Consider the following 14,171-nt stretch of genomic DNA (forward strand, 5'->3'; position numbering starts at 1 on the left):
GCGAGGGCGCATACTTTGAATAAAATATTTGCTATCATTCTCTTGAAATAAATGTGTTTTTTTCTTGAAAAAATACCGGTTTCATATGTATACACCTGGTAAACATTATAGTAGAGGTTGGATTAGGGGAAGAGTGGGTGAAGCAGTTGGAGAGAGATAGTAAAGAATAATGTTTCTGTTCTCACGTGGCACATGGTGAGGGGAGACAGCGACGATGTGGCAACACTGTCACTCAGTATTTCATAGCTGAATATATACATTAGGAACTGTGGTTAGACCATAGCTCAATAGAGAATGAGTCTCTATAACTGTCAACGTCATCAACACAATTTTTGCCGAGATTGAAAATGTGAGGTTGCCGCTATCGTTTCCTTACGAACTGTTACTGTGAATGTGTATATTCGTATATAGGACGCTTCTATGTGAGTGTACATACTCAATGAAAATTTTTCACCAATGGTTAGGAGAGAACTTGTCATTTCTTGAGTCTATCTGAACGTAAACTTCTAATGTTATTGTCGCGTGACAACTACCTTAAATTATGAATTCTATCTAAAACTTTCCTTCTCAATTTTTGACCATATTCTATAACGCGCATTGAAAGCCTGATTGAGTGGTACTTTTTTATCAACTTGATTCAAAACGCTAACACTCGTTCGGAGTTCGCCTCGCAAACTTCTGATCACATGAACACTGATAGGCCAACCTGACATAAACTTTTAATATTTCCACTCTACCGATTTATTATTGCTTGAAAACACAGGCCGACACAATTTGACAAAAGTAAAAAGCCAGAAAGCAGACCAAATATTTTCGGAGGATTTTGATGCGCTGAATCCGAATTCGAACTCAAAATTGCTCCTGTGCGTCAGGTTTTCAAGATATCCTAACCTAAAAGTGCAAAAAACACGGTTTTCAGCTGCTTTTGAGCTTATGTAACTGTACAAGAAAAATTTCTATCAAAAAGCTAATATGGAATTTGAAAGTACTAATCCTCCCCTTTCAAACCTATTTGGATTTATTAGGATCTCTTTATTTTTCACGAAAATTTTGCAATTTGAAATTTTTTATTTTAGCGTTTTAACCCATTAACGCTGAGGTGTTCAGATTTATACAACGCATTCTCTATTGCTGATAGTATGATATTTTTTCTTCAAAATATTATCTCAGGGGTTTTCGAGGGTGAGCTTTCTATTGCCGGTGTCGGTTTTTTGTAATAACCCCTAGAAGATCCAATATGGCTACCACAATTTAGGGGTTTAAAAAAGAACGAAGGATCCTGCAGTTTCATGCCACAAGTTGGTTAACCCACCTATCTGCTAATCCACCTAAACCCAGAAATCATCCCTATCAAATTATAAGCAGGCTAACCACCTAACCCTGGGAGCAGCGAATTTAGTCGTTTACATTTCGTGAAATAATTGAATTCCATACTACAAGTGGGCTAACCTTGAAATTAAATTTTGCAATTTAGCGTATTTATCCATTAACGCCGAGATGGTATGCCATTGTGCCTTAAAAATGTTATCTGAGGGGTTTCCGGGGCTTCCTTATCGATTGGCTCAGTTTTTTGTGATAAATCATAGAAGAGTGAATATGGAAAACAAGGCTTTAAAAAAAACTTTACTATTATCATTCATTTAATATTGTGAATTTTCTTAGGATTTTCGAGCTTACCAAGGCAAGACTCAATATTTTCCAGCCACTTAAGGCTGGATTTGGGATTGTCCAGCTAAGCAAGAAAGTACTTAATATTTTCCATCCAATTAAGGCAAGAATTTAGATTGCCCAGCCAATTATAGCAAGTCTTTGGATTTCCCAGCCAATAAAGGCAATACTTTTTATCGTCCAGCCAGTCAAGACAAAACTTTGAATCGTCCAGCCAGGCAAGGAAAGACTTACGATTGCCCAGCCAGTTAAGGCAAGACTTGGGATTGTCCAGATAAGCAAAGAAGTACTTAATATTTTCCAGTCAATTGAGGCAAGACGTTAGATTGCTCAGCCAATCAAGGAAAGACTTACGATTGCCCATTCAGTTAAGGCAAGACTATGAATCGTCCAGCCTGTCAAGGCAATACTTACGATTGCCCATTCAGTTAATGCAAGACTTGGGATTGTCCAGTTACGTAAGGAAGTACTTAATATTTTCCAGCCAATTAGGGCAACACTTTAGATTGCCCAGGCAATCACGGAAAGACTTTAAATTGCCCAGCCAATAAAGGCAAGACTCTGTATCGCCCAGCCAGTCAAGGCAAGACTTTGAAACGCCCAGTCAGTCAAGGCAAGACTTGCGATTTCCCAGCCAGTTACGGCAAGACTTATGATGTCTGAACAACATCTTTGAAACTCAACCATGTATCCTTTTCAATAGATGTCTTGGTTTTGATAAAGTCATCATATTTTATAAGTTTTCTTATATCAGCCCAACAAAAATACCTTCCTTAACTTTGGCATCACTTAAATGCGGAAATGTAGAACGGATATAATTGAAATATTCTCCTTCGGTGTATAGGGCTTTCACAAATTGCTTATTAACCCTAGTTTTATATGGGGTGGTGGCAATAATACTTTCTTTCTGTCAACAAGACTTTCATAAATAACATTATACTGACCAACTGTCCACTCTGATCTGTCTGGCCATTTCTCCGTTATCCAATGTTCATCCCTTGCACGACTGTCCCAAAGGCAAAGAAAACAAGGGTATTTAATGTTTCCTGATTGTAAACCTATTATAAGATTTATCATTTCAAAGTCACCACAAATAAGCCAATTATGGACATTGTATTTTATTTTTATCAGGAGTAATTGGAAAGTATCATAAGATTCTTGCAGTGTAGGTGAGTGACCTACTGGAATTGCAGCGTACTTATTTACATTATGTAATAGTACTACTTTCAGACTTTCTGCAGACGAATCTGTGAAAAGACGCCAATCCTCTGGCGTATATAAGTTTATTTGATATAAATTTATCTTTTGGAAGATCAAGGTAACGTATAAAATCGTCTAATCCGTCTTGGTAAAAAAATTTAGGGCTTTCATCATCTGATTCTTCCCAGGAAGAATCTTCAGTTGCATTAGGATCGTCAGTATCCATTGGTGGTTGAGTAACAGTTTGCGTCTTGGTACTTTCATCTTCCGAATTTGACAAATTTAATCTGCAAGTATGACAAATCCAGGTTGGTACCCACGGTTTATCCAAATTTTTCATTGAAGTCCCACAACAGTTGAAGTAACGTGGAAATTCTAAAACTCACTATATACAAAAATCACGATCGACACGAAATGTAACCGCTAGACAGATTTCAAATATAAAAAGAATTTTATTACCCACGCATCTAACCGTTAGCCCGCCACTCAAGCGTGATCTCTAACACGGAAAGATTTGTAGCAAAAAACGAATTTCATCACCTACGCATAACACGTCATAAAAGCGGCGCCAGCTCAGTGAGCCAGCTAGGGATCGTGTTCTTTTGTTTTATCAATGTGCGAAGTTTGGTTCCAAACGACTGCACGCTTTTTTGTTGGTATTTTGTGCGGGATCCTTTGTTATTTTTCAAAGCCCTAAATTGTGGCCGCCATATTGGATCTTCTAGGGGTTATAACAAAAGACTGACACCGGCAATAGAAAGGGCACCCTCGAAAACCCCTGAGATAATATTTTGAAGGAAAAATATCGTACCGTCAGCAATAGAGAATGCGTTGTATAAATTTGAATATCTCAGCGTTAATGGGTTAAAACGCTAAAATAAAAAATTTCAAATTACAATATTTTGGTGAAAAATAAAGATATCATAATAAATCCAAGTAGGTTTGAAAGGGCAATTGAATGTTTCTTTTCTTCTTCTCCAGAATGTCTAATCAATTTTTGAAAAGAGTAGTTTCACTGTCAGAGTGCCCATTTTAAAAGGCACAGAAAATCCAATATGATCACTCATATTTATTTATGTCATGCGAAATTCTGTGTGAAGAAGAGAAATGTAATTTGAAGCATAATGTTAGGTTCGCAATTATTGCAATAAACAAAGATTTTGTCAGGTACACCACACGACAAACTTGGAGGGTGATTTACATAATGAAAATTAACTGATATTAATATCTGTGGTGAAAACTCAAGTATACGAGATACTTTTTCACTGATTACAAGCAAATGATCACCTTTAATCTTACAATCGACTAGACCAATTTTTTAAACTTTGACGTAACTATTTTTGTCTTTCTTGAATTAATCTTACACACTATCGAATAATCGGAGTCTTGCTTATCGCTCGGACGGGATCATTTACATGTGGCTACACACCAATTTGAAATTTGGAGACAATAGGACATTACCATTTACGAGTAAACAAACCTGTTGTTTACTTATCTCTAATATCATTATAATACAGAAATGGTGCACATTATTATAGTCCTGTATATTTTGTTGCAAAACATCAATATAACGATGAGTTATAATGTGAGTGAAATAGCGTTATATACGTTCTTTCCTTGTTCAATTGAATCTTTCCACTACAGCAATCTTAAAAATATTATTATGTACGGCAAGAAATATTATCCAACGTTTTGGCAACAATTTTGAAAACCTGCACGAGAAATTCTTTTCCTCTATTTTTCTAAACCCTCAATGTCAGTTACCACTGATGCTGCTTTTTTTTTCTTTCGTTAGTGAGTCATTAGCATTTTTTACAGATTTACCATGCACAAAGAGAGAACCATATAGGAAAAGGAACCATATAGGAAAAGGTATACTCACTCGCTTAAACCAGATGAGTTAAAAATATTTGAGAGTAGACTGCCGAATATTCGTGAGCGTAATAACAGTAAAAATTTACCCTTCTGAATGATAAAGCGTTTTTTATTTTTCCAAGTACCTTTTGATACTTTCAGTTTTCTTAAAGCACAATGATTCTTTTTTATCTTGTGTTTTTCATGGGGTTTTAAAGGTATATTCCATGCCCAAATATTCAGAGAACACTCGTTTAATTTCATTAATTTGTTTATCATTTCACCAATGTTTTCGGGTGAAGTTAACAACATTAAAGACCTAAAACTGGTATACCACCTAGTGTTGACTACATTTAGAAAAATAGATATACAATTGTATTTTTTTAACATTCACGCATAAGACCATCGATAGTTATGAGTTTAGGATGGTTATTAGATAGATAGATAAACGTTTATTTTTCAGCCTGCTGGCCTTAAAAATTGACTTGCTTACACTTTCATTTATTACAGAATTTTCTTACAGCTACCTCTTAAGAATTAACATCCATCCACACCTTATATATAATACGCCCAATTTTATAGTCTAGCCTTCCTTGCTTCGCACGCATATCTCTATTTTTTCGCTGTAGTTTACATTGCTAGTCTCTCCCTTCGCGGCTAATACCTAATACCTATCTACTATTTAAAATATTTACAGTTTTCTTACATCTACTTCCTCTTCTATTTACAATCTTTTCCTCTCCATTCCTCTTCCTCTTTCCTCCTCTTGTACTTCGTCTTACCCAAGATTCCCTTCACCCATGATACTGCCCTTTTGCTCCCTCATTTCATGCAACAGCACCTCTATGCTTATCCCTCTCGAACGAATTGACCAAAATGGATGTTATTTGAACAAGATTTAAGCTTATTAAATGCGCAATAAGGGAAAATTATACAGTAAAGTTTTTCCGAACTTTACAACCTGGAAAATGCGAAAAAATACCGTCATTTTTTGACAAAAACTACAGAATTGTACTAGAACTACAAAAAAAGTTTTGTTGAGTGCAACACATCATATTTTATAGATATTTTAATGCTGAATTTAAATCTGCCAGGAAAAATAACGTAGCGTATTTCATTTTCGCGAAAAATGCGGTTAAATATGAAAAATCAAATATGAAAAGACACAAGTCGGAAAGATGATAGTAATTTAACAAAGTTTATTATATTTAGCTTTTTCGGGTTTCTAAGTCCATACCTGATGTCAGAATTTCAAACTAAAGAATGGCTGATCCAATATCGAGGAACAAAAGTTGGACAAATTTAGGTTACTTTTCAAAATTGTCTATAATTACGTTTTGGAGGTCGCTGAATCCAAAACTGGCATAAGAATTTACAAACTAAAAATGGCGTATCCAATATGGCAAAATAAACATTGATAAAATCATATTTTAACAATTGTTGCATGTATAAAATTGTAGTTACAGGCACGATACATTAAATCAACATATGTCCTAATCTCAATGATCTATTTTCTCCAATAATCAATCTTCATCACTTAAATTTATATAATCTCTTAAATTTCCATTACTCAGGGAACTTGCTTTACTTTCCTCTTTTTCTTCTTCTATATTTATACTGAAAACATATTTTTTAGGAATTATCACAAAGTGTATGTGCATGAAATGTCCATATAGTTTTTTTCAATTATTTTAACATGATTTCTTTTACCCACAGACAGCACAGTGTGCCTGAGCATGGGTTCAATGAACAAAATTGCACCACAGATATTCCAACGGGAATCGATTAGTACATTGAAATGAAGGATCTGTGCCGAATTTCAACCATTTTTGCGGAGCCGTTTCGAAAAAAAGTGCGTTTGAAATTTAATAATATCAAATTGTCAAATTTAAGTAATTTACTACAAAAATTACATTTATTGTATAAATTTCACTATATTAGTATCGTTTCGTAATAATATGATTATTTTAAGGCGCACATAATGTTAAATTATTACTAATTTTTAAAAATAAATCTCTTTAAAAACTAAATAATTATAAAATAATTGCGACATAATTTAATTATATGCGCATTAATTTTCAAAATAGTTTTTTTAAATTAAATTCAACAGTTATAAGTATTTTACAGTGATTGTTATTATATATATCTTGTACAAAATATAACACAATTATATATGGTATAATTGTTTATAAAATTTATAGAAACAAATAAAGTTCATTTTTCTATGTCTATTATTCAATTTCAAACGTGACTAAAAAATCCCAGGGCTTTGTCTGTTCTGCAACATAAATGTAATACGTGAAAAAACATTGCATGCACTTTTTGTGTAATAGATATCTCCAAGTTACAAAAGTTTTCTTGAAATGCAGAAATATTGTTTTCAAAGTTTCCTTTTCAATCTTGAGAAAAACAAGAATCTACAACTGCTAGAATGTCTTGAAAACACTTGACATGTTTAAGGTATTTGATACAAAAAAACTACGTAAAATGTCTTTTTTATTTAACAGTATTTTACAAAAATTGCCGGAAAATGCAGGACTGTTAAATAGAATACTGTTGAATAAAATAGACGTTTGCGTAGTTTTTGTGGTATAAAATGCCTTTAATATTTAAAGTGTTTTCAAGACTTCACAGAAAAAACAGAAGATAAACTTACCAACGATTTCCGACGAAAGATTCTCTGTAACAGAAATTATCTTCACATGATAAACTTTACACAAACATCGGTTAAATTTTCTTTTGTTTTTCCATGAAAAACACATGTTTTTTGAAAGATGCGAAGTTGGTTCAACAAAACTTTATCGCTCTGAAACATTTCCTGCAGCAAAATTTTATTCTTAGTGTTTTCTGTGTTTCTAGCAGTTTTAGATTTTTGTTTCCTCAAGATTTAAAATCAAACTTTAAAAATAACACAGGCACACAAAAAAAGTGTGCGGATCTGGGAACAAGACACACGTATTCCTATGGATTTTGGGGCGCTGAATTCAAATTCAGTATTAAAAATCACCCATCACGTCATGGTTGAGTCGTAACCTCAAAAAATGACAAAAAATCATGCACTGAGGCAAATAAATTTCAAAATAATGCCAGTGATGCAAATTTTCACTTCAAAAACATGTCGACAACTTTGAAGGATCAACCCTTGCCTGATATCAACGTATTTAACATAACTTTACTCAACAGAACATGACCTCACCTAACCTGAATCAACAGAAATTTATTGAACTACACGTAAAGCTCTGGAAGCATATTTTCCCAGTAGCAAATGTGTGCTACATCGAATGGATCACCTCGAGCCTAACCAAAAATAAATCTAACCTAGCCTAACCTAACCTAACCTAATCTCACGAAACACAATTAAACTGATTGTGTTGTCCCGTTGTGTTAGCGGTACCGTTTGAATCAGCTTGGGCTTAACCTGCAAAGAGGTCAAACCTATCCTAACCTAAAAAAAAACCTAACCTAACTTAACTTCACGTAACACAATTAAACTTATTGTGTTGTCCCGTTGTGTTTGCGGTACCGTTTCATTCAGCTTCGGCTTAACCTACATAGAGGTTTAACCTATCCTAACCTAACAAAACCTGACCTAACCTAACCTAGCCGAATAAAATTCAACCACACGTGTAGCTATGTAAGCGTACGGTACTCAGTCTTGAAATTCTCAGAATTGAAATGGGGTCAATTCTACTTGTAGTTCTAAGGGTCTTCAAATGAGTAATGTGAGTATAAATTTTTAACCACCTGTAGTACAATGAAATGAATTTTATTGTGTTACAACGGAAACAGTTAAGTTGTGTTGCGTTAAGCAAAATTTCGTTAGGTTCTGTTAAGTTAGATTCATTTGTAGGTTAAGATCGAGTTAAACTATTAAATATAGCACACATTTAAGACTGAGAACCGTAAGCTTACATAGCTACACGTGTGGTTGAAGTTCATTCGGCTAGGTTAGGTTAGGTCAGGTTTTGTTACGTTAGGATAGGTTAAACCTCTATGTAGGTTGAGCCGAAGCTGAATGAAACGGTACCGCAAACACAACGGGACAACACAATGAGTTTAATTGTGTCACGTGAAGTTAAGTTAGGTTAGTTAAGGTCAGGTTTTTTTAGGTTAGGATAGGTTTGACCTCTTTGAAGGTTAAGTCCAAGCTGATTCAAATGGCACCGCAAACACAGCGGGACAACACAATCAGTTTAATTGTGTTTCGTGAGGTTAGGTTAGGTTAGGCTAGGTTGGATTTATTTCTAGGTTAGGCTCGAGGTGACCCATTCGATGTAGCATAGATTTGCTACTGGGAAAATATGCTTCCAGAGCTTTACGTGTAGTTGAATAAATTTCTGTTAATTCAGGTTAGGTGAGGTCATGTTCTGTTGAGTAAAGTTATGTTAAATAAGTTGATATCAGGCAAGGGTTGATCCTTCAAAGTTGTCGACATGTTTTTGAAGTGAAAATTTGCATCACTGGTATTATTTTGAAATTTATTTGCCTCAGTGCATGATTTTTTGTCATTTTTTGAGGTTATGGCACTATATGCCCTTGGATTTTTTAGTGAGCAGTGCATAGAATATATTCATGCCGATTTCAAAACAACTTGGGGTGCATATAAATGATATAGAAAAACGAACTTTACTTGATTCTAGACATTTTTATAACAAATTAAATATAATTATGTTATATTAATGGATATATTTTGTACAAGAGATATATAATAATAAGCACTGTAAAATACTTATAACTGTTAAATTTAAATTAAAAAAAGCTATGTTGAAAATGAATGTGCATATAATGAAATTATTTCGTAATTATTTTATAATTCTTCAGTTTTTTAAGAGATTTATTTTAAAAAATTAGTAATAATTCAACATTATGTGCATTTTAACATTATTATTAATAATATTATAATATTAATATTATATGATTACGAAAAGGTAATAATATAGTTAAATGAATACAATAAATATAATTTTTCTATAGTAAATTACTTAGATTTGACAATTTTATTTTTGAAAATTTCAGAGGCACTTTTTTTCGAAACAGCCCAGCGAAAATGGTGGAAATTCAGCATAGTTGCTTCATTGTAATGTGCTAATCAATTCCCGTTGGAATGTCTGTGGCGAAATTTTTTTCCATTAAACTCATGTTCAGGTACACCGTGACAGGTAATTAACGAATTAAACATTTTTTTCATTGTACTTACTTGTATTTAATAAATCTCATCAGGCCGGGTGTAATTTGCTTCTTCCTATGTTCGCTTTAAAATATTTTTTCAATAAATCATAAAGATATTTTTGGGTGGCTTATGTGTATTGCTCGATTAAAGACATCCAGAAGACGAGCTTCTCTGCTTACTTGACGTGCCTGCAACGTAGTATTTTTGCAACAAAAATTGTGTCATGACTCGATGGCATCTTCGAAATAACAGGCCATTGGTAAAGAAAATTGTAGAGCTATTTGGCAGCCATGCTGCAATATTTTATGCAAAGACGGATTCATTCCTGCCCAGGGAAAAAGCTCGTAATGCTTTTGATTAGTTTGCCTGCAAAAGTTCTCTAATAAATTCAAATTGAATTATATTTTTAATTTAAACAAAGATAAAATTGTTGCAACACTTTGGACAATTTGCACATCGAGTATTAAGCTTTCCGCAAATTTTTGAGGCTGTTTAAAGCATTTTCTTGCATTTTTTTTCTTGTCGTTTCCGTGTTTCTGTACGCTATATGCAAGAGATGATTAAAACATTTGATCTCAGAATGCAAGAGACCCAATCCGAATTTCAAAAAAGAATCTATAGTAGCAACGTTCAATGCGCAACGGTCGACAAAAGCGAACACTTAGGGGGGGGGGTAGGGTTTACCCACGAATCGGTAGAGAAAATGCTTTTTAATTGAATGACAATAAAGTTGCTGACGAAAAGCGAGTTTTGAGGGTCAGAACGTTCCTAATTTGGAACAACACACTTCTACTGAGGGCTAAGATGTGCTGAGAAACTATAAAAACCCAAAGTAACGAGCAATTGCAATCTCCACAAATTTTCTCACTCCACAGCAACAGCATCACATAATCTTTAAGCGGTTTTAAGATTCTCTGTAAGAGAACTACAATTTTAATTTCACAAATGCTTAATTCATTCCTTTTTTCCAGTTTACACTCTATCATAGCTTCGATAAGTTTATCATAGTATGGATACAATTTGCACTTTCTGAATAGACAATCCTTCACAAATGATTCCTATGAGTTCTTATTTTAATTATTTTCTATGTAGAAAGTTAAGGCACTTTCTCCGGAATGTCTTACTTCATTGCATTCACCCTCATTTTCTTCTTCACTTAAAAATTCTGTTTCACAAACTTTTCTCCTTTCATATATGCTTAGTTCCAATTTTAGAAGCTCAGAGTTGTTTTCCACAAATTTTAGTGGATCGAGCGTTCGCTTTTATCGTGAACTGAAGGAGGCCTTGCTAATATCAATTCGTTTTGTCCCGCTGTTCGGACGCAATCGTGATTTTTTTTGGTCGACCAACTGCAATATTTTTAACACTTTTTCGGTTACTCATGGTGAAAAAAATTATAATTTGTCGTCAAGAACGTAAAAAATTACAAACAAAAAGGGGAAGAAACAAAAAAAAGAGTAAAAATTAAAATTAGTGATAAAAATGTTTCTTCATTTTAACATTCTTATGCATTATTATGAAAAAAAACATGTTAAAATCATATTAAAGCTTAAACAGAACTTACCTTAAATGATTCTGAAGGGTAAATTTATGTACAATATGTTTTAATTTAAACAGTTTAATTATTAATATAATCTCCGACCACCTCAAGTGATAAAATTATAGTAGTTAAGGTTTAAAAGGTTTTCTTTTGTTTCAAACATAATCAGGCTACCGCGAACATGATCCGTGGCGACAAACTTCACGAAATAATGTAACTAATAAATTTTATTTTTCAATTTTTGTTTCACTAAATATAAACTATGATTTTGAATTTTCCATTTTGAAATTTTAATATAGGATTTGAATTCAGCGACCTCAAAAACGTAAATATTACTTATTTGGAAAGTTGCTAAAATATAAATTTCTGTTTCGCTATATTGGATCCGCCCTTCGAATACGTTTGGGCGAGAAAAAAGCAAACTTAATCAAATAAGCTAGTAATAATCAATGGATCAAATTTTCCAGTGTTGCATAGGTACAACAATTAGGTCAATACTGGATTTAGTCATGAGTTTCTAGCAGATTCCACTTTATCCAGAATTTTCCAAATATACCATACTTCTCTTTGAGGGAAGGTGCTACAAACTGTGCGTAACACTATTCCGTTTGGAAACAAGTACCGCCACTCTCGTTAGGGGATTAGACTTCGCCCTTAGTGGAGTAGGAGCATTCGTCACAAATTTTATTGATGATCTACTATGCATATCAAAGAACGATCTATGACTCCTTGATATCGGGACAAGAAAGTTTATGAACATGAACAAAAGCATGCATTTCGAGTCTTCTGTTCCAAAACTCTACAACTTACGCTGTCAAGGTGGCCGCGGAATATTGTATATTGAATGTCGTTACAACAAGATTAATCTGGGTACAGCACGTACAGTCGCAAATGAAAGATACCTTCTTCTTAAAATGATCAGGAAGCACGAAAAAGTGGGAAAACAAGCGTTTCTGTACAAAGCAACGGAATAGACTGCGGAAACACTAAGACAAGAATGCAAAGCATTTTCCACAGAAATGTGGAGGATAAGTCAATTATTACCAACATCGCTCCGCTAAATGCGCCTAGGGAAATAGAGTCAATTGCCGAGAATGAAAAGTGTCGCATATATCATATTGTCTGTCAACAATATGATAAAACACTTTGGGGAAAATGCAAGAGGCGGTCGTTCTTGAGGCACCCCTTGTCCTCAGGGTGCATAAGGCTTTTGCCTGAATGAGATATTGATTTTATAATAGATCAACCACCTATTTCACAGTCGTGAGACGTAGCTATGGCTGCAATTTCACCGTGATTTCGCTGGGATCGGGTGCAGTTTTTTAGATTAGCCAACGCTTCTGACGAAATCCCGCGGTTTTCTTTAAAATAAAATATTATTTATATACCTATATATACCTACTATTCTATACTTTTATATTGTGTTAACTAACACAGCTATCTCTAGCAGAGGTGAAATAAGTCACAAACGGTGTGTCCAAGATCTAGTCGAACGGACTCAAATTATGCTTAAGAGAAGTTTATCTCGTCTGAAGAGTTTGACGAGTGTTTGGTGCAGGACGAGCTCGAAGACTTCAATGCTTTTTACTTAAAGTAGATCGCGAATCCTAAAGAAAGGACTTAAGTTTTAAAATTTTACAACGATGACGCTTTAAAGAATTTCTCAAAAATTGGACAAGTGCCAAGGGGGGTGAAGTCTGCCGAAAACAACAAATAAAATTGACCTAAAGCCCCCAGATGTCGATCAAAGTGAATCATAGCGGACACGACAACCCTTTGAACGATCCAAACTGTTCTGCATTAACTTTGCGAAGTTAAGACATTTTTTGCACTATTGTACGCCAGAACCGCAAATAGTTTGTTGCCTTTATTGCTTAATAGGAAATTGTAACACCAATTGCCTTAAGATTTAGAGAAACGCTAAATGCCCTCAGTTACTTTGTCTCAAATTACTGTAACAAAGGACAAAGTGTAAGTCGAAAGACTTTAATGGCGAAGTGGAGCATGTCTTGCATGCGAGACACAAAATATCCACTGAGGAAACTATGGTAAGGCTGTCACTATGCAAACACCACAAAATTAGTCTGAAGGTGAAATGTGCATCGCTTGCACCTCATAGCCCCTACCTGGTGGTTAATGACACTTCGAATCGGCTAATCGATGCCTGAGTGGACATTAATGTTTAAATTGTTATATTGGAAAGTCACTTCCACGGCCATACTTCCAAAGTTATAATAAAAAAGTTTTAATCACAAGTGTATATTTATTCTTTTATTTCCCCTTCAGAAATTGGCGATTCATGCCAGTATGGAAGAAAAACGACGAGGCTACTACGGTTTCCAACTAGATCAAATTTGCTTTATCTTTAAACAAAGAACCTGAAGTTTGGTTACTACGGATTTGCTGAAACTCGAGCCAGTAAGTAAGTAATCCAAAGCTAGTGATCTGAATATAACTCCTATTTGACAAAGGATTACCACTACCGAAAACTCCACAAAAAAATGGGCTCCTCAAATAGACGGTAAATCCTAGAGCGTGCTAAGCAGTGCAGAAAGATTCTGAAAAAGACGGGAGGAATGCCACTGGATGAAAACCAACGACCTCACCAGCGACACATTGCAGTCAAGGCATTGCACATCGAAGTCAGATACCTACGGTTGCCATCTCAACTCTTGTCACTAAGGATGAGGTCGAGCTCCAGTTAAAAAACTTTACGCTATCTCAAGTGAAGAATTAAAA

At 34.5% G+C, this 14,171-nt stretch overlaps 1 protein-coding gene across 13 annotated transcripts in view; it reads right to left on the minus strand.

Moving 5' to 3' along the window:
• LOC117167579 (protein kinase C, brain isozyme) overlaps positions 1-14,171 on the minus strand; it is a 1,572,697-nt gene that overhangs the window by 410,346 nt on the left and 1,148,180 nt on the right. Inside the window, exon 13 of one of the 13 annotated variants that reach the window (XM_033352633.1) lies at positions 5,236-5,683. The exons of the other annotated variants lie outside the window; for them this stretch is intronic. Within the exon in view, the coding sequence (XP_033208524.1) occupies positions 5,630-5,683 (54 nt within the window). The 3' untranslated portion in view covers positions 5,236-5,629. Of the gene's footprint in view, positions 1-5,235; positions 5,684-14,171 lie in introns of those variants that run through there. 13 annotated transcript variants of the gene reach the window in all.

This window comes from Belonocnema kinseyi, chromosome 2 (genome assembly GCF_010883055.1).
Source record: "Belonocnema kinseyi isolate 2016_QV_RU_SX_M_011 chromosome 2, B_treatae_v1, whole genome shotgun sequence".
Classification (NCBI taxonomy): Eukaryota; Metazoa; Arthropoda; class Insecta; order Hymenoptera; family Cynipidae; genus Belonocnema; species Belonocnema kinseyi.